Source organism: Saccostrea echinata, unplaced genomic scaffold (assembly GCF_033153115.1).
Source record: "Saccostrea echinata isolate AGI-Se365-2 ecotype Australia unplaced genomic scaffold, CSIRO_AGI_Sech_v1 ptg000009l, whole genome shotgun sequence".
NCBI classification, from domain to species: Eukaryota; Metazoa; Mollusca; class Bivalvia; order Ostreida; family Ostreidae; genus Saccostrea; species Saccostrea echinata.
The window spans coordinates 32,050,050-32,069,641 of record NW_026889758.1 but is presented as its reverse complement, the minus strand read 5'-3'; the positions used below and the strand labels follow the sequence as shown (position 1 = coordinate 32,069,641).

General features: G+C 35.5%; 1 protein-coding gene across 1 annotated transcript; it reads left to right on the top strand.

Moving 5' to 3' along the window:
• The first annotated feature begins 1,042 nt into the window (after positions 1-1,042).
• On the top strand, positions 1,043-18,188 carry LOC133182656 (uncharacterized). The gene is made up of 9 exons (XM_061317510.1): positions 1,043-1,069; positions 1,328-1,477; positions 7,242-7,470; positions 7,615-8,142; positions 8,762-12,088; positions 12,174-12,362; positions 14,403-14,489; positions 14,573-14,656; positions 15,638-18,188. The coding sequence occupies exons 1-9, from the start codon at positions 1,043-1,045 to the stop codon at positions 15,697-15,699; spliced, it is 4,683 nt and encodes a 1,560-aa protein (XP_061173494.1). The 3' UTR covers positions 15,700-18,188.
• Positions 18,189-19,592: the final 1,404 nt, after the last annotated feature.

The following is a 19,592-nucleotide window of genomic DNA, read 5'->3' as shown; positions in this document are numbered from 1 at the left end:
TCTAACAAGTTCTCATGGAAAATTAGAAATTGAGTTGACAGATTTAATTAAAGCAATAGTGCTAAAATTGCAGCAAGATTCTCCACCCCTTGCATCATCTTACTCAAGAGACTCCACCCCTTACACTCTGTGACACTCCATTTTGGAGACTTCATCCTCAGCATTTTATACCAAGCCTAGCTTACTGGGCCTATAGTTATATTTTATTAATTTTCACCTAGCTATTAATCACTCTCTCTGGCACATAATATCACTTCTACTATGAAACTGACTTGACCATTGTCAACCAAACTTGGTGGAAGCATTCCTGGATAATTTAGATAAGGAGCCATTTTCTTTTACAAGGAGGGTTGGGGTGGGTTATTATTAAATTAAATGGAGTGGGATCATATAGAAATAACATTATCAATCTGTTTATCATTAAAATCTTTTCTCATGCTCTCCAATAAACAAAGAGAGAGAGATGAAGATATAATTCATTACCTGGCATACTTTTCACACTGGCTTCCTTAATTATAGCTGATAACACAAGCATAAGGAATAGTGAGGTCAGTTATAAATCTGTGAAACTTTCCAAAGTGTGGGAAAAGACAAGAAGGTAAATCTCAAAACCTGATAGAACATTAGGGAAAAAAGTATATAGACAATAGTTTGTTTCAATTTGAAATGAAAGATAAAATTTTAAGCTGTTGAGGCAGAATGCTATTGCCTATCCCTCCAATGGGAATTTGATGGAAACCCTCATATTAATTACTCTTGTCAAGTGCATCTACTTTGTAGTGATAGGAATCCCCACCCCATTAAATTACCAAACAATTTATTTAAACATTGTTCCATCAACACTTTCAATTGCACTCTAAATTAATATATTATAGTCACTGATGGAGAAATGCTGTGTTTCTGCTTGATGACAGGTTCCCTGTATCTGACTCCCTAATTACTCTCTCGTGCCTCTAACTGTGCTGGCCATGTTGGCTCAGGTTTCCCTCATGCAGTAACAGCTTGACACATTGTTGGGGGGTTTTGTGAGAGAGGAATTAGCATGGCAGAACAGAGAACTTGTGTGATGGTAAGCAAAAATTCAAAATGTATTTCTTTTAGTCTACTGATGTTAGTATTAAAGATAAAGGACAAATTCAATCATTTTGGAGTACATGTCATGTTTTTGGATGATAGATAAATTTATAAACATTTACATGTATAAATATATAAGTGATCATAATCTTTGGCTTGCAGTTGAATACTGTGTAATATATAGATCAGTTTTGAATATGAGATTTTGCTTTGCCATCTATAGATATCCATAACTACAGAAACTGATCTGTAGATTGAATTGTGTGTACATATGAACAGAATCAGGCTGAATGTTTTGAATGATGTGGATATCCTGCTGGGATACCCTCTAGACTTAGATAGTGTCAGACTTTTAGAGATAAGGGCTACATGGGAGAACAAGGTTCACAAAGAGCCTAAAAGAGTTAGGTTCACTTTATCCATAAAATGTCCCTGCCATATACCAACTAATTGGCCAAGTCCCAATGTCCCATTTCAAACATCAATATAAAGTAAGTCTTAGTACTTTCATTTCCTATTAAAAAATTTTCTCTGATGGTCAAGCTTTTGAAAAACAGGCTTTGTGAAATGCAAAGTTCTTGAATTTTGAAGAAAATGGATGTATTTGAGTACCTTCAGAAAAGATTAAAATATGATCCCACCCCTTGATCCAAAAAAGAAAACATGGATTATATTCTGCTGAAGCAGTTCTTTTATTATGTAATTGAACATTTGGATCAGAGATTGGGGGCTACAAAAAATATTAGAAAACAGCTTAAATTTTTGGCCATTTTTGAAGAATATTTCAGTATTTGAGGATATTGACCCAATTCATGATGTCATGATAAATGGACTAGCGAGAAATTACGCCATTTTTTAATAGATATGCAGTCACCAAGGGTCCAAGTGAAATTTAATGTATTTTCAAATAAACTGAGCATTTCTGATTTTTCAGAAATTCACAGGGCCAAAAAAGGCTGTAAGTGAACCTTGTTCTTTCCAAAAAATTAAAACTTGTCAATGATAATTTTAATGGAAAAGGCATTAAATGTTAGTTGGACTCATGATGACTACAATGAACATATAAATAGTGACATGCATTATTTTTATACCCCCCGCAAACGAAGTTTGGGGGGGGGGGGTATATTGGAATCAGCATGTCCGTCTGTCTGTAGACAAGGTTTTGTCCGGACCATTTCTTTGAAACTGTTGCTAGGATTTGTCTGAAAATTTGTACACTTATTATTCACCATATGAAGGTGTGCACCTGGTATTTTCTCCATGATTGGATAATTATTTTGCATTTTACAGGTGTGTTTTTTTTCATTTTTATTACTTGGTTTTGTCTGGATCTGTTCCCAGAGACTATTGCATAGATTTGTATGAAAATTTGTACACTTACTATGTACCATATGAAGATGTGCACCTGGTATTTTCAACATTATTTGATAATTTTTCAGCATTTTACAGGTGTTTTTTTTTTTTTTCATTTTTATTGACTTAGTCATTTCGGGTTCATGTCTAAGGTTTGAGACATAGAATCACAAAAATGTGAACTACAGCTTAAAACTACTCATTAGAACTAAAAAAAAAATCACAAAGTATTAAAAACAGTTTTTACATTACACAGTAGATAGTGTAAATCCATTTGTCCCTTGGGAGTAATGAGTGGACATGCATCCAGTTAAAGATTAATTAATGAGTTCAGTGTGGGAAGCTGTTAGGGCATCTCTGATCAAGCAGGTCTTATCTATATCTCCTGGGAATTGGGCAGAAAGAAATAAAGATCTCTGTTGTCTAAGTCTCTTAATTGTAATTTATGTCTGTCAAAATACATAGTTACTGGAACAGCCTTTTATTTTTAAAATGAGTTTGATAGAAAGGTATTAAGATCAATTTGATTTTGTATAATTAACTATGATGTTTTTTTTTTCAACAATTTGCAGAGTGTCATGTCTCACAAAGATGACAGATAGTTGCAAACTATTTTTTCAGTGTAATAAAAAACACATCTTCGCTAGCCAAGGGTTCCTGATACGCTACTCTCCTCATAAACCCTTGGCATACGGTGCTGACAAAAGACGGGATTGTTTTCGTCACGTGATCATGCTTCTTACCAGGTACGCACAGATTGCGTCATCGACAGAAATAAAAAGCGTATGTAAAAATATAATGTTTTTGAAGAATAATTAACAAGAAGGTATTGAGTTATGTTAATTTGTTATTTAAACATGTTAAAATGCAAATCTACATCTTCAGTATAGACTCTTAATCACATATTTTGCATGTAGCTTAAGATATTGGGTGACACCATATAGCTATTCATAGAATGACATGTTATCTTATGGATCGTTGTTTACTTGCGTTTTTCATTCCGATATTAAAGAGTCAAGATATATCCCGAACGCAAATATCGTCATTTACAAAAAACAATTGCTGATTGGTCGAATGATGTCGATCAGCTCCAATCACAGCTTGAGAAAAAAATCCCAACTTTTTTAACACCGTATGCCAAGGGCTTATGAGGAGAGTAGCGTATCATAAACCCTTGGCTAGCGAAGATGTAAAAAACACTGTAATTATTAGTATTGATGTTTTATTAGGCTGCACCTTAGTTTCATTCATTAAAAAAAATATAATGAGTAATTAAATTTTCGCTCTAAATGTTTAAGCAAATTGTGAACACCTCTCACATCTAGAAAACATTAGTGATTTGGTACCTTCTCTGAAAAACCCAGCGGGGGGAATTTGTCCCTTTTGGACAGTTCTAGTTCAGCTTGTTAATGTATCATTAATGCTTTAGGAAAATTTCTACCTATAGAGCAAAATTTGAAGCTGTTTTTCAATATTTTGAATAGAATACAATCTATATGATCCAAAATTTTTAAGATTATAGTGATGGAATTGTTAGTAAATTTTATTACACATATATTCTATTTTTAGGATCCAGAGATGTACTAATATTGAAAACTGTTGAATGTATTCCAATATACCAGTTTTCTGTAAAATTCAAGATTTTTGTGATGTCATGAAACTTATTCTCCATTAGACTTTTCCAGGGATGTTTTCAATAGGAAATAAAAGCATGAAGTCTCTAAAGTTTAAAATTTGACATAGGTGACAAATGATTAATTGTCACAAACAGGGACATTTTACTCTCCAAGTGAAGCTAGCTCTTTACATTCTCACTGACAGTGCTATTCTACAAGTACTTGGCAAATAATTTTATCATGGTACATTCCACCAGAAAATGGCACAATCATTATTACATACAGTGCATATGCAAATTTTGATATTGCTTAAATGCTTCCATTTTTTAGCTCACCTGAGCCAAAGGCTCAAGTAAGTTTTTTGGTCAATATTTGTTGTCTGTCATTATCGCAATCATCTTTGTCTTGAAATTTTCATGTTTTCATCTTTTTCTCCAGAACCACAAAGACAATTTCAACCAATCTTGGCACAAAGCTTATCTGGGTGAAGTGAATTCAGATTTGTTCAATTGTAGGGCCAAACCCTCTGTCAAGTGAAGATTTAAATTTGAATACATGTACTTTCTTTTATAGTGTATATTCAATTTTTTTCAAGTCATGCCCCCTGGGGGTAGGATGGGGCCAAATATGGGCAAAAGTTTTACATAGAATAGGAAATATCTTTAAAATTCTTCTCAAAAACAACAGGGGTCACAGTTAGACATATAACTATAACTATAATTGTTGACCTTTTGCACTTGATGAGACTGATCGTTCATACTTCACATGTACATAACATGTGACAAGACCTTTCTTGATGTACTATGATTTATGATGTTAAACCTCTTTTTAAATATGACAAAGATATGATAATAGATAGACAAAACAGTAAAAATATTCCACAGACAAAAAAGTTAAAATGTTCCACATATCATTGCACCAAAACCAAAAATACCCTGAAAATGGGGACCACAATTTGCTGATTTTTTTTTTTTGGGGGGGGGGGTCTCTGGTCCTGATATTTTTTCCCCTAAATAAGTAAGCAGATTTACTGTTGATCTCTCAACCTCTCGATCTCTCAAAACCCTTGATTCCTCAGTCAAAATGCAGTCCCACTAAGCATAATGTAATTTACCTTCAATTCCTCGAAGTGGCGAAATGTGCACAAGTGTTACATAATTAACACCTTACCTGAACATTCATTTGACGCAGGACCCAACGGGATGCTTATTCAGATTATGTACACTTTACTACAAGGTGATAAAAGATCGATACAAATGTAATTGATCATATTGTTGCCTGTCTGCTCTTAAAATAATAAAGTAGACTTTCTTACGATAATTTGGAGATGCAGTGAAAAGTAGAAATTGATAATGAGACGAGACACTAATTTTAAGTCACATGTTATATGAATAATAAAAATGCAAACTACGGTATGCATTGCAGCAATATGACAATTTTTACAAATACTTACAGAACTTTGTTCAATGTTGATATGAACAGATGTAAATAATCTATGCTATAATGCTAGAAATTGTAACATGTAATGAATGTGTAGTATGATGTTCATCTAAATATGATGACAAAATATAATTTTTTGCTTTACTCAGTTTTTTTTAAAAAAGCAGATGCGTAGATTCACTAGAAAAATACAAAGAAGTATCGTTGTTAAAGGGTCCCGTTGTTAAGGCATGTGTATGATTAGCACTGGAAATGATTAAAAACAAGAGGCACAGGGGCCACATCGCTCACCTGAGCACTCTGACTAGGAAAAAGCAGAGATCAGTCTTGAAAAGTTCTGATATAAAAGTGGTTCGAGAGGGGGGGGGGGGGGGATTTGAACTTGAATCTATACTTCAAAGGGATGCTTTTAAATGGCTATGCTGTTCTTAAGAAGACAATTTTTATTGATATATCATTTGTATTCCTTTGTATAACTATGATCCCCTGTTATGACCCCTCTATTCTCCTGGGGGGTCATGATTTGAACAAAATTTGAATCTACATTACCCGAGGATGCTTGCATTTAAATATGACTAATTATGGCTTTGCTGTTCTTCAGAAGAAGATTTTAAAAGGCTTGCTTTTTCCTATGTAAAACTTTGATTGCCCATTGTGGCCCCACCCTACTCCTGGGGGGGGGGGGGGGTGTCATGATTTAAACAAACTTGAATCTACACTACCTGAGGATGCACCCATAAAAAAAACCAATCATGGCTTTGCTGTTCTTGAGAAGAAAATTTTTGCAAACTTTTCCTATATTATTTTATGTGGCCCCACCTTACCCCCAGGGGTCATGATTGGAACAAACTTAAACCTACCCTACTTGAGGATGCTTCCATGTAAATATGACCAATCATGGCTTTGTTGTTCTTGAGAAGATTTTTACAGATTTTTCCTATGTATTCTTATTCAAAACTTTGATCGCCCATTGTGGCCCCACCCTACCCCTGGGGGTCATGATTTGAACAAACTTGAATCTACACTACCTGAGGATGCTTCCATGTAAATATGACCAATCATGGCTTTGCTGTTCTTGAGAAGAAGATTTTTAAAGAGTTTTCCTATATATTCCTATGTAAAACTTTGATCGCCCATTGTGGCCCCACCCTACCCCTGGGGGGTCATGATTTGAACAAACTTGAACCTACACTACCTGAGGATGCTTCCATATAAGTTTCATATTTTCAAGCACAGTGGTTCTTGAGAAGAAGATTTTTAAATGATGCCATTAATTTTTCATGAATTCATGATTATCTCCCCTTGGAAGAAGGCTTGGCCCTTCATTTGAACAAACTTGAATCCCCTTTACCCAAGGATACTTTGTGGCAAGTTTGGTTGAAATTGGCCCAGTGGTTCTTGAGAAGAAGCTGAAAATGTGAAAAGTTTACGACGACGACGACAGACAACGGACAAATTTTGATCAGAAAAGCTCACTTGAGCCTTCGGCTCAGGTGAGCTAATAATTACACCCAGTTAGACTAATATTACAACCTGTCAACCAATCCGGAAAATTCTGTACTCTTGAAAACTTGATCTCTCACTATTCCTCGGTCCCGCGGACTTCGAGGTATCAAGAGTTACGTTAGATAAATATTTGTGAGGAATTTTTAAGTCCATCATATTTAAAATATATATTTTTATGAAATGAATGTAAGATTTATGGCTGATATGATATTTTAGTTTTTTTTTAAAAAAAGAATTCCACCTTTATTGTAGAGTGAAGCAGGACTTCCTACACCTTTAGAGGATCTCTATCAGTATGTATTTGGTCATGATATAGATGAGGACAACATGGCAACCAACCCAGAAGTCTGGGACAGTGGGTTACAGCCTATCAGAAACATCCAGAGTGGTGGTCAAGAAACGTGGACTAGTTCAAGTTCTGTAGGTCAATCACATGGACAAACAACACCAATATCTTTCAGTCAAGAGATAGGCACTATAGGTAAGACTATATCACATAATGGATCCTAATAAAATTATAGGCATTACAGTAAATGAATTATTGTAATATATATTTGGGTGATGCAGTTATAACTTAGGTGATTGATTTGCATTGATCAATAAGTAATGTTTTTTTTAATTGCAGGCACAATAACAAATGGACCTGCACAACAACAGTCAAATCAGTTTATGCCAGGAAGCATCCAGCAGACACCTTCTCCAAGCATTTACCCAACATATCAGCAGTACACAGCCACTTACCAAAGGTCAGTGAGAGTAGCAGATCAACAGAACCAGTTTAATGGCACACCTTTGACACCAGCATCAAGTACCAACCAATATAGGAACCCCTCTGCTTACACAACACTTGCCAGTGCTGGAGTTACTCTTGGAACTTCCATCAATCAGAATGCCCCTTTGGGTAGATCTTTGGCACATCAGCCTGGCCAACAGCCATATTATTCACAAGATATGGGAATTTTTCAAGTACCTCGGCCAAATCAAAGAGTACCAATGTCACATACTGACAGTTCTCAGAGAATAGGGTCCAGATCTAATGGGACTCAGTCGCAGTCAGAAATGTTTAGAAACTTCTCAGTACCTCCTCAACAGAGCTTTTCAACACAAGGTTACACCAGAGTCAGAAACCAAGTAGGGACCACCTACACTCAAGGCAAGTAGAAATGTTACTTGGTACTGGATTGAAAATATTTACAGAATCTTCAACCAAAGTCAAAAATACTGCCATACTTTTTAAAATACTCTATAGGGTCTGTGATGTCATTGATAGATAGTGAAAATTGTTGGCTATTTATATAAGTAAGACAGTTGCAAGGTTTTACTATGTGATTAGGAGAAAATATGTACTTTCAAATACTGTATAGAGGGAAATTTTCGCCCCCGTTTTATTTTCGCCCCTTCTGCCTTACTCACAGGTGGGCGAATTTAAAACGGGGTTGAATTCAAAAAATACAGTATAATTTCTTAAACAGAATTGTGATTGGGCAAATTTAATTTGCAAAATTGTTTGCAAGTGTGAAAGGGTGAAAATAACACTGTATACAGTAATCATGTCAGAAACGTTAATGCTATTTTTATGTTTATTCAGAAATATATGGCACAATTCTGTAATTCTGAAAAAAATAGTTATCAGTGTTTTATGCAGTGATATTCAGTCGAAATCAGTGTTTATGTAACTTGTGTATTTTGTAGGACACTAAGACAATGTAACATACATATACATTAACATATTGTTCAATAATTCATGCAGAACGATTGCTTTGTACTTGCAGGGAATAATTATTTGAGAGGTCATGTTACAAACCAAATGATGAGACAATATTCCATGCCAAATGTAAATGGACCAAGGCTACCAAATCGGTACCATCCACCACAAAATTTACAACAATTTGATCCACCCCAAAGAAACATCACTCCTCAACATAATGCACCACCATTGAGTAGGCCTCAAATGCACCCAGCTTTTAGACCTCAACCAAGCATCCAACAGATGGTGAATCCCATACATTCACCGACAATGACCGAGCAACTTCAGTCTTCCCCAGAATGGCAATCATTTCAACAGAAGTCAACAACTTTGTCAGCAGTTATTCCACAGGGTCCAAAGATTGGATTCTTTCTCCACTGTCGCCAATTGTACGAACATTACCTGAAGAATTTCTCAGTATTAAATCCTGGAGGTCAGCCATCTGCATTTTCTGAATTTTGTGATGCTTATCTCAAACGTCAGGAGGAAATTGGGATATTTAAAGATTTTCCTCCCTTGATGAATACATCAGATATTCAAGTGAATGAACCTTCAGACAAGTCAGTGTTGGGACAATGGTACAGACTCCCAGAAGACAGGCAGGAACAGGTTAGTTGTTTAAGATCAGTAAACGGATCTGATTCAGCAGAAATGAATATGAACACAGTTGTTCAATCAGTCACGTCTTACAATAATGAAATACAAGTCAGTCAACAAAGTGAAGTCCAAGCAACCTCTGCCGATCCTAGTGATAAACTTGAAGCCTCTGACCATCAGGAATACATCATCAGTCCTATTGAAAATGACTCACAGTCTTTTAAAATAGAATTGAATGAAAACTGGGAAAGTGAACAAACTGTCAGTCCTGAAAGAGAGCAAGATGACTCTGAGGTTACACTCTCATCTGATGAAATAGATAATGGCCAAAAAGATAGGCATCAGTACATGATGGTTAAATTACCATTTCATCCCCCCTCCAAGACGAAACAAAAGAAGAAAAGTTCAATGTCTGCCAATCAGAAAGTTATATTGTCAAATAAAGGTATCAAGAAACTGTCTGATGTCCTCAGTAAGGTGATGGTGAACATTAAACAAACATTAGACCCCACACCAGATATCATAACTTCTACAGCCGAGTCTATTTTAAACACAGAAACTTCAGTAATGGAAACAGAACCAACACCTATTGATCATGCCAGAACTCCAGTGCTTACTGAGATATCCACAGTTGAAAATAATTCATCAGAAAAAAATGAGTATATCAGTGAGGAAAAAGAGCAAAGTACTTCTCTGAAGAAGCAGGAAGATGATACCGGTGCCATCAAAAGGAAGCGATTCCCAACTGATGTGGATCAAGAAAGTACAACACAAGATTTAAATGTTCATCCGTCCAAAAAACTCTGTAAGGAGTCTGATCAGAGGAACCAAGATTTCGCCCAGTCTCCCAAAGACAACATGATCTCAGAGGTAAAATCTGCAGACAGTGAGACAGTGAAGAAGAAAGCTCAGAAGGATCCTCAACAACATCAGCAACCCATGTTGGAAGATAAGAATGTGTGTCATACAAATGAGGAAACTGAGAAAGAGGTGTACTCAGACTCTAATCTGGCATCCACTCAGAATCAAAAAGTACCTCCACCAGAAACAACTTGTATACTTGTTGAAGCACGTTCACGTTTCCCAATAAAGTTCCATGGGGAAAAAGTTTTGTGCATAAATTGTGAGGATGGACCACACCTGTTAATGCGAGAAATTTTGAAGAAAAACTTTGTATCTCTGGCACAAGCCAAAGCTGGTAAAGACATTCCTGCTAAAAATTTGCACTATAAATATTTTACAGATGTATTTTTGGCCAAAGAACGTGACCTGAACATTCGCTATAAAGAATTGCCAGAGGAGAGGAGAGTTGAGGTTAAAGAATACATGATAAAGTCAGAAATTCTTACAAGAACAACAAAAGGAAACCACATTGGAATTATCCATGTTAGTGATGCTCACAGGCTGTATCAGTATTTTTTTGGACTGAAAAATTGTGGACCTGACTGTATTCAGTTGTACCCCAGCACTGATAATACCAATGCGACATCAGAGAAGTCAAGAAAATGTTCTCTGGATGGAGGAACAGGAAAGGCTGTTGAAGTCACAGTTGTTGAAATAGATAGTCCTAAAAGGAAAACTAACTCATCCACTGAATATGAAAGTGATGCTACAATTCCATATGCTGAGGAGAGTGATGAGGATAATGATGATGATGTTATTCTGCTAGATGTTTTCAGTTCTACAGATTCACAAGATGGAGTGACAACAAATGAAGAGATGAAGACGAAGCAGCTTAGTACTGGAGAAAGTAATCAGGATGATATCATAGACAAAGAAATAAAGACAGAACAGCAAATAGAGGAAGGCAGTCAGGATGTTTTCTTAAAGGAGGTAGTTCAGCCTGTTAAAATAGTACAGGTAGACACAACTGAAGAAGGTAGTCAAGAAGTTGAAGATGAAATGTGTAGTGAGAAAATCCAAGGAGACAGTATTGATCTAGAAAAGGGCATTAATAATGATATAGACAATATAGATGAGAGTGAAAATAATGAATGTGAGGTATTACTGAGGGGAGGTATTGCCCCTTTGTATGGAGCACATTTCAGGTTTCTTGTCATTGATGGATTAAAGTTTTATCCTTTTGCTGACTTGTGTAAAAGATTTGATGTTCAAGATCTTACTGAGTGTATGAGGAGGAGAAAGGACAATAAGTACAGGGCATTTAGATGTGAACAGATAGAGGCAGATTTCTTCAATCGATTGGAGCCTTCATTGCCAGAGATGACAGAGAATGCAACTCTCCTTGAGGAAGAGATTCTGTTTGATATTGTCAAACAGATAGAACCTGAAAAGCAAGATCAAGTTGGTCAAACTGAGCATGAACCTGAGAGGAGTGATCAACTTGAAAAAGTGTCATCTATTGAGAGAACAAATATCATGCCAAAGAACCCAGACCATTTAGAGGTTACTGATCAAAACATGTCACCTTCAATTAAATTTCAACAAAATGGACAAAAAACTAATTCCATCACAGAAGACTCAGCAGAGAAGGTGCCAAGTGCTGAAGAGAGATCTCCAACAGGTGAGACAGTGAGTCACCACAAGAGTAATGCAGAAGAAATCATGCTAGAGGAAAGGAGAAGTCCTGCTCAACCCGGTACCCCTATCCAGAGTAAGAAGATGTCAAACAATGTGGATCTGTGTCAAACAAATGAGGTCTCCAGCACTGTACAGACACCCATTTCTGAGAAGAGACAGGCACAGAGAAATTTGGACGAAGACTTCACAACAACCGAAGATCAGCATAAAAATGGTATGTACTTAATATAATCGTAAGTTCTTTTGGGTGAGGGAAGTTTTATAAAGAAACTGATTATCATCTTCAATTTATTTTTTAGTTGTGGAAAGCAGTTCTTCTGAGTTGGATTGCTTCAGTATGTTGCTGAATTCCTTGGCAAACAACAATAACAACAGCCAAAACACTCTTTTGGACCCTAATACCATGCATGATGTCCAAGCTGCCCTGTCCAGTATACCCCCGACAGCAGATGATGCACAGATTGAGCAAACTCTCCAAAGGTTCTTTAGTAAGTCAAACAAATACACAATACCTGATTTGAATCTATTTACAGAGGTCTTCTCAGAGTTCCTGAAACTAGTCAGACTTTATGCAAAACATTAATGTTTTGCATAAAATAAACACATGGACAAAAAAAGTAATAAAAAACAGTAAAATATTGTTCATGCTAATTTATTCCCTTTACCTTTCTATTTCCTACACAGTTTCTCTAAAGGCCCTGTCACACCAAGCTGCGTCCACACGGAGTCATTACGGCGTTGTAAAAATGTTAAAATCGCAGTGGAATCGCAGGGAAATTGCACAAATTTCTGTAAAATTTTTACAATGTGAAGATGTCACGGCGTCCCTACGGCGACCCACGCGTTTCTACGGCGTTCTCGCGGCGTGCTACTGCGTTCCCAACGGAGATCTCTTCGCGATTGACTGCGCTTCCGCGGAGTTTTACAGCGTGTTAGGAGTTGTCACCTAGTGTTCACTGCGTTCTCACTGCGCTTGCTGCATTCACAATACGTCCACGATGCGTTCTTCACTATGGATATATATTCAGAAGGAGTGTAACACAATTTTTTTTTAAAGATTCGAATCACATAATGAAAAGACTTCAAAAATGATATATTTGAATAATTTAGTGCTAAATTAATGTTAGTTTTATAATTAAAACCCTTCTTTTTTCAATTATATCAATTCAGATGTGTTTTTTCTTTGATTTTATTATGAATGTAAAAAATAAACACACTGAAAAGTTGTTATAAAATTTAAGTAATTCCATCGCAACTCCACTGAAACAACAGAACAGGTTCTGGTGTAATTTTTACTTCCCAATTCTTCTCCCATGCTCCTGGCCAGGAGTGCAACAAATACGTTAGAATTATTGCTGATCAAATATGAGGCCATTGCTCTTGTTTTGTGAGCTGGCTGACAACGCTCTAACAACGCCGTGAAAGCGCATTGTGATCGCCAACGTACGCGGTAGAAACGCCAAGGGAGCGCAATGATCGCAGTGACAACTCCTTGTTGTCGCTGTGTAATTGCAGTCAAAAAAAACACAAGACAATTAATCTCATTAGAAGCGCCATAAAAGCGCGATAGAAATGCCATGACATCTCCAAGGACTCCGCGAGGTCTCCGTGGAAGCGCAGTCTACTATTGCTGCGTTCATGCTGCAATCATGTGCGTCTTCACGTCGTGCGTACGGAGCTCCCACTGCGTTGTTGGAGATCTCACCGCGCTGCTACGGCGATCATACTACGTCTCTACTGCGTTCTTATCAGACGGCGATCACACGGCGTGTACTTTGTGCATGCCCAAAGTGCGTGCCATCCCCTGGCATTCTAGGAGACCCTACGCGACCCTACCGCGTTCAGTGGAGATCTCGTCGCATTGTCACGGCGCTGTAGGAGACTCTACTGCGCTCACCTCGGCGTTTTGCATTTTTTATGGACGCTGTGCGATCACCATGAGGACGCAGTCCCGGTGTGACAGGGGTTTAAATTAACACCGTAGTTTGTGATCAGGTGGACCTTAGGGCAAGTACCCTTCATAAATCCTCCGTAAATTCTTTACTTCATTATTAATTATAAATCAAAAGTGAAAAAAAAATGTCATGAAGTCTTGTTAATAGTTACTTGTTCCTGTTGCTAACGTCCATTTTATTTTTTAACTCGGATAGAAAATAGTCTTAATACATGTATGTGTAAAAGAAGATTTGGCAAATGTGGAGTGAAAAAAAGGTTTATTATTTTTTTGGCTTTTGGTAAAATATTTTTCAATAATGATTAATAAGATGTCAGTTGATTAAATAATTTTGTTAAGATTTTCATTGTCATTTTAATACTGGCTGTAAAAACGGCCAGGCATTTTGACCAATAAAATTTGGATTTTACCAGTCCCATTCAAATTTTTTCTGGGATGCCTGGTGGATTGGTGCATCTTGAGAACTCTGCCTTCCCCATTGCTATTATCAGCGTTTTAATAATACACAAATTGCAAATAAATAGTGTTCCGTACTGTTTCTGAGATTTCAAGATGCCTTTGTTGTGTTTTGTAGAATCCTGTGAAGAAACCTGCTCTGAATCTCATTGGATTGTCACCAAAGCATTCGTCTCTGTTCTGAAACAAAATCTGGTTTTGCAAAGTAAGTCACCTGTCTTGTCATGAGCTTCACTTGTTTATTGAAGTACATGTACCAATGTACAGTAACTTCATTGTTTTCAACAGATGAACTTAATAGCCTGAGGTCAGGTATTGCTGATCTAAAGGAAGAAAAAGTAAAATTGGATGCTGCAACTCAAAGATGCAGAGGTAAGTCACTTTTATAACTTGCTAAAAATGTATTACTTCTGAAACAAGATGTAATTTCTGTAAGTCAACTCCAGACCTGTATGTTCTTTACTGTTTCCTTTATCTTAAATACTAAAATCTGATTGGTTTAGAAGAATTAACCAATTTTTAATGTTCAGCATTAGCAACACACTTGGCAATGAGTAACCTACCAATAATGTTACCTGAATGTAATTTATGTGGGTACGGTTCACCGTAAAATTCTCAACACATCAATTGTGTGTTTGAAATAATCCCAATAAACATGATGTTAATAAAAGCTTGGTCTGAGTAAGATTGATTGCAAAATCAATAACAGAAGAAAATTGTTTGCTAGCATGGAAATGACGAAATTTTTGAAGAATAAAACTTTATGAGTACCACACAAGCACTTGAGAGGTTGGTGAATCATTTTCGAAGCTTTCTTACTGAAAAAAACAAAATGTTAAACTGACTTTCAAAACAATATCTGATTCAGCACAACAATTTCAGACCTATTTTAATTATCAATCAGACATTCGGTATACAATAAATACTGCATGTTTTGGAGGGTAACAGTTGAAATTGACAACCCAAGAGAAATCTATTGTCAACTGACAATTATGCGTGGGTTGACAATTGTTTTTCTCTGGGGTGTCAGTTTCAACTGTTACCCTCCAAAACATGCACTATTTATATATTATTGTGTGATTGAATGATTCCTAGCTTTCTAACATTCGAAAAATATATAAAATGTTATATTCACTTGCACCTAACCTTCCAATCAGAGTTCTACATTGAAAGTAACTAGACCAAATTGTACCTGAAGATTTTAGTAGACCTTACCTCAATATCAGTAGACATGACCTAGGTTGAATTATTTCTTTATTTTTCTCTCTCTCTCAATAATATACTGCAATTCCTTATTACTAATATTTTGACATAGAAAACATGCTCATTATTAGAGTTCTTTTTTTTTTTCAGAGATAACGAAGCAAATGGATGACATAGAGGATGTCCTCCTGTTAGAGTGTGAGGAGAATTAATCAGAGAGAGGAGAAGCTCTGTATGCACTATACTGAAAATACTGAACAACTTTATCAGTATCTCTTAAAGCTTTCACAGATTTTTTTGAAAATTTGTATTTATTAAAAAAAAATTTTAAAGAAATATTTCTGACAGTAATAAATGCTTAGGCAAACACTATACGATTAATATATGCATATGTGCCTTTCTGACATTTAGTCAAGTAATATTTGTTTGTTTTTTTATGCAGAAAAAATGAATTCATAGAAATGTAGCATTGCATAAAATGTCCATTCCTTTATAAGAAGTAACTCAGGTAATTTCAGAAAACTCTGGTTAGCTCTACTGATCAGAGACCAGAAAAGCTTATGTGATAGTAAGGTGTCCGTCGTCTGTCCATCTGTCTGTCTGTCTGTCTGTAAACAATTTTTCAAAATGCTACTCCTCCTGCAGTTTTGGTCTGATTTCAATATAACTTGGCACACAAGTAGACTACACTAAGATATATAATTCTGTATATCGGTTTTTGATTTCAATGAATGGTGTTGCTATGATTACTAAAAATAGAAATTTCTGTGAAAAACTTTTGGGGGTGTGGGTGCGGCCCCACCCTGGGAACGTGTGACCGGAGGGGCATCCCCGGGGGTGCCCTACAAGGCCCCTTTTTCGTATCTTAGAATGTATCAAGTAGGTATGTCAGGAGCGCCAAAATCAAAACGCTACTCCTCCTACAGTTTTGATCTGATTTCATTATAACTTGGCACACAAATAGACAATACTAAGATACATAATTCTATTTATCTGTTTTTGATTTCAATGAATGGTGTTGCCATGGTTACTAAAAATAGAAATTTCTGTGAATACATTCAAAATGCTACTCCTCCTACATTTTTGATCTCATTTCATTATAACTTGGCACACAAGTAGACTACACAAAGATACATAATTGTTTTTATCGGTTTTTGATTTTGATGAGCGGTTTTGCCATGGTTACTAAAAATAGAATTTTTTTGAAAAACTTTCAAAGTGTACTCCTCATACATGTTTTGTCTGATTTTAGTATAACTTGGCATATAAGTAGACTACATAAAGATACATAATTGTCATTATTGCTTTTTGATTTTGTTGAATGATGTTGCCATGGTTACTTAAATCGAAAATTCTGTAAAATTATTTTAAAAGACTACTCCTCCTACAGTTTTATTCTGATTGCAATAAATCTTGCCACAAAGACGGACTAAACCAAGGATCATTATTCTATTTATTGCTGTTGCAAAGTTTCAAGTCCAAGTGCTACTTTTATCTTCCTTTATAAGTACAACCAGTAGAGCTACAGTCTCATCAGAGACTTCTGGTTTTGATTTTATTATGCTATTTTCAAATTACATTTTGTAATCTGGGCGATTTAATAGTTGCTGGTATTTTTCTGTAAGATAGTTCATGCAGTCTGTATTATGCAAATAGTTCCAAAAAAATCAGTCTGCTTCATATTACAGATTCTGTATCAAAGATTAATGAGATCACATAATTTTGATGTATGTTTGTATCTTTGTACACCATCATGAATGTGTTCCCATCATACTGGAATTTGGACAATCTCAAAAATGTGTTCCTTTTGACTTTTATGCAAAGAGTTTATGCCACAAACAGTATTTACATGTATGTAAGAATAATTGAGCTTAAAATATGCAAACAATCATTAACAATCATTATTTATATATCTGGCAGGAAGGCTTTTATTAATGCACCATACTGTTGACATTTTTTGCCACTTTTTGATTTGCTTTTTTGTATTATTATTTTGGATGTGATTTTCCTTTACCAGTGCAAGAAGCAGGGCATTATTTGTTACATGTATTTTTGTATGTATTGTTCAATGTTCATAATTTCTGTTTTGGTAAAATTGCATTGTTGCATTCAAGGGGTATTGCTTAGTGCTCTTCAGTAGTGTTTCAGAATTAATAGTTTTTGTTCACCTGATATTGAAGATGATGTAAGAATATGATGAGGCACTTGTTAAAAAATCAAATATGAATGTGTTCAAAAAATTTGGTAGTTATAGTTCAAAGACAAATATTTTCAAAGCATTTTGAACTCTATCAGATTTTAAATAAAAATAGTTTGTATACCTGTAGCCATGGACTTTCCAGTGAACATAGTAAGATAGTTAGGCCAGGAAAAATTAATCTTTAGATTCTCAGGAGAACATTCAAGATTGAGACAAAGTTTTTCTTCTCTTGGATGAATGGTAGACTTGGTTTTTCAGACATATTTTGTGGAGTAATATACAGAATCAATGTATGAAACATATTTTTTCAATTTCACTCAGTGAATATTCTAATCATATTTTTGGTTTATCTCAGGCATTCCTATCTTAGTAACTCGTAAAAAAAAAAATGATTCACTTCCTACAATCATTTATATGCATTGTTTATCTTTGTTTTAAACCAGACTGGAATTCATGTTCACCAAACTGTATTTTTTGACACCATTAAAGCACATAGATAAAGGAAGTTGTTGTTGATCGTGTCCATTATGCTAAAATTGTCACAGAAACTTTAAACATATATATATGTATATTATATAGTAAGCAACTCTGAATTTGCATCATTATACTTCAGCATTGAATCATTATGTTTTAAAAAAGATATATTCTCATAACTGCAAAGTGTGTGCAAAACAAAATGAGTAACACGCATTATGAAAATTTGTTTGCACACTCCGTTGCAGTTATGAGACTATATCTTTCAAAAAATAGTGATTCAATGCTTATATTTACATTTTAAACTCCTTGCCTTGACTGCAAGTGTGATTTAGATCTCAAAATCCCTGTATTATCCTTTGGGTAAGTCAGTTAATGGAAGAGACATTGCAACAGCTTCTGTTCAATGTGAGCATGAATTTTGATTTACGCTTATGACAATGCACTTCCATGGCGTTCAAAGTTTGTGATGTCAGAATAAAGCACGTACTTTAACCTTTTGAGCCCCTGTTGGTGTTATGGTGTTTTGAATGCCATAGCATTCCTCACACTTTATAAGCAAAATACGGTATGTAAATATGGTATGTAAATATTCTCAGATATCTTTGGGAGATTTCAAATAACCCAAGAATAGTTATAAACTTATTGGGGGGGGGGGGGGGCACAAATCTTTCAAGAAAAATATTGCACACACCATCATCCAATTTACTTACAACTGACATTATCCCCACAGAGTAACAATTTCATCCAGATAAGCATATTTATTGCCAAGACTCGCTCAGTATAACATTCCAGGTCATACATATATTGAACTTCAGACCAGCACTTACTGACAAGAGGGGCCTTATTTCTTTACTTTGTATTTTGTATCATTCACAGGCCTGTGTGCTTGTGTCTTTCTGTAATATGCAAAATGGTGACAAATACAGGATTTTTTACTCCACAAAGTATAAAGAGTAACACCACCATTTTTTCAGAGGAGGATGAGTCTGAGAATCTAAAGATTTTTTTCTTGGTCTTAGGAATTTAAATATTTAGTTTTTCAATATTTTTTTTTTTTTTATAAGCATGGATTTTCAGTTGATTTTGCTTGTAGATTGTATTAGAAAATACTATGAAAGGATCATGTGAACAGATGCTTTACAGTAGAATGTAAATAGTGTGAACTCTTGTTTTCCAAACAAGTGTAACTGCATTGAAAGAAAGATGATCTGAATACTCAAATTTTAAAATGCTGCTGCAAAATAACTGAACCTTTTTATATTTTTATGACCTCTTCATTTCAGTCTTATACATATCCTGAACTGTTTTGTTAGACTTTAAATCTGCTTATTGTATCCCCACAAAGTTTAAAAGGGGGGAGGGGAAGGATATATTGGAATCGGCATGTCTGTCTGTCTGTAGGCATGATTCTTTCCAGACATGTTCTTG

Bases quoted from the DNA above. Each gene is read 5' to 3' on its own strand.
- LOC133182656 (XM_061317510.1), top strand. From the start codon at position 1,043: ATGGCAGAACAGAGAACTTGTGTGATG. The intron at 1,478-7,241 runs GTTAGGTTCACT...CCTTTATTGTAG, and splicing joins TTCACAAAGAGCCTAAAAGA to AGTGAAGCAGGACTTCCTAC. The intron at 12,089-12,173 runs GTATGTACTTAA...TTTATTTTTTAG, and splicing joins CGAAGATCAGCATAAAAATG to TTGTGGAAAGCAGTTCTTCT.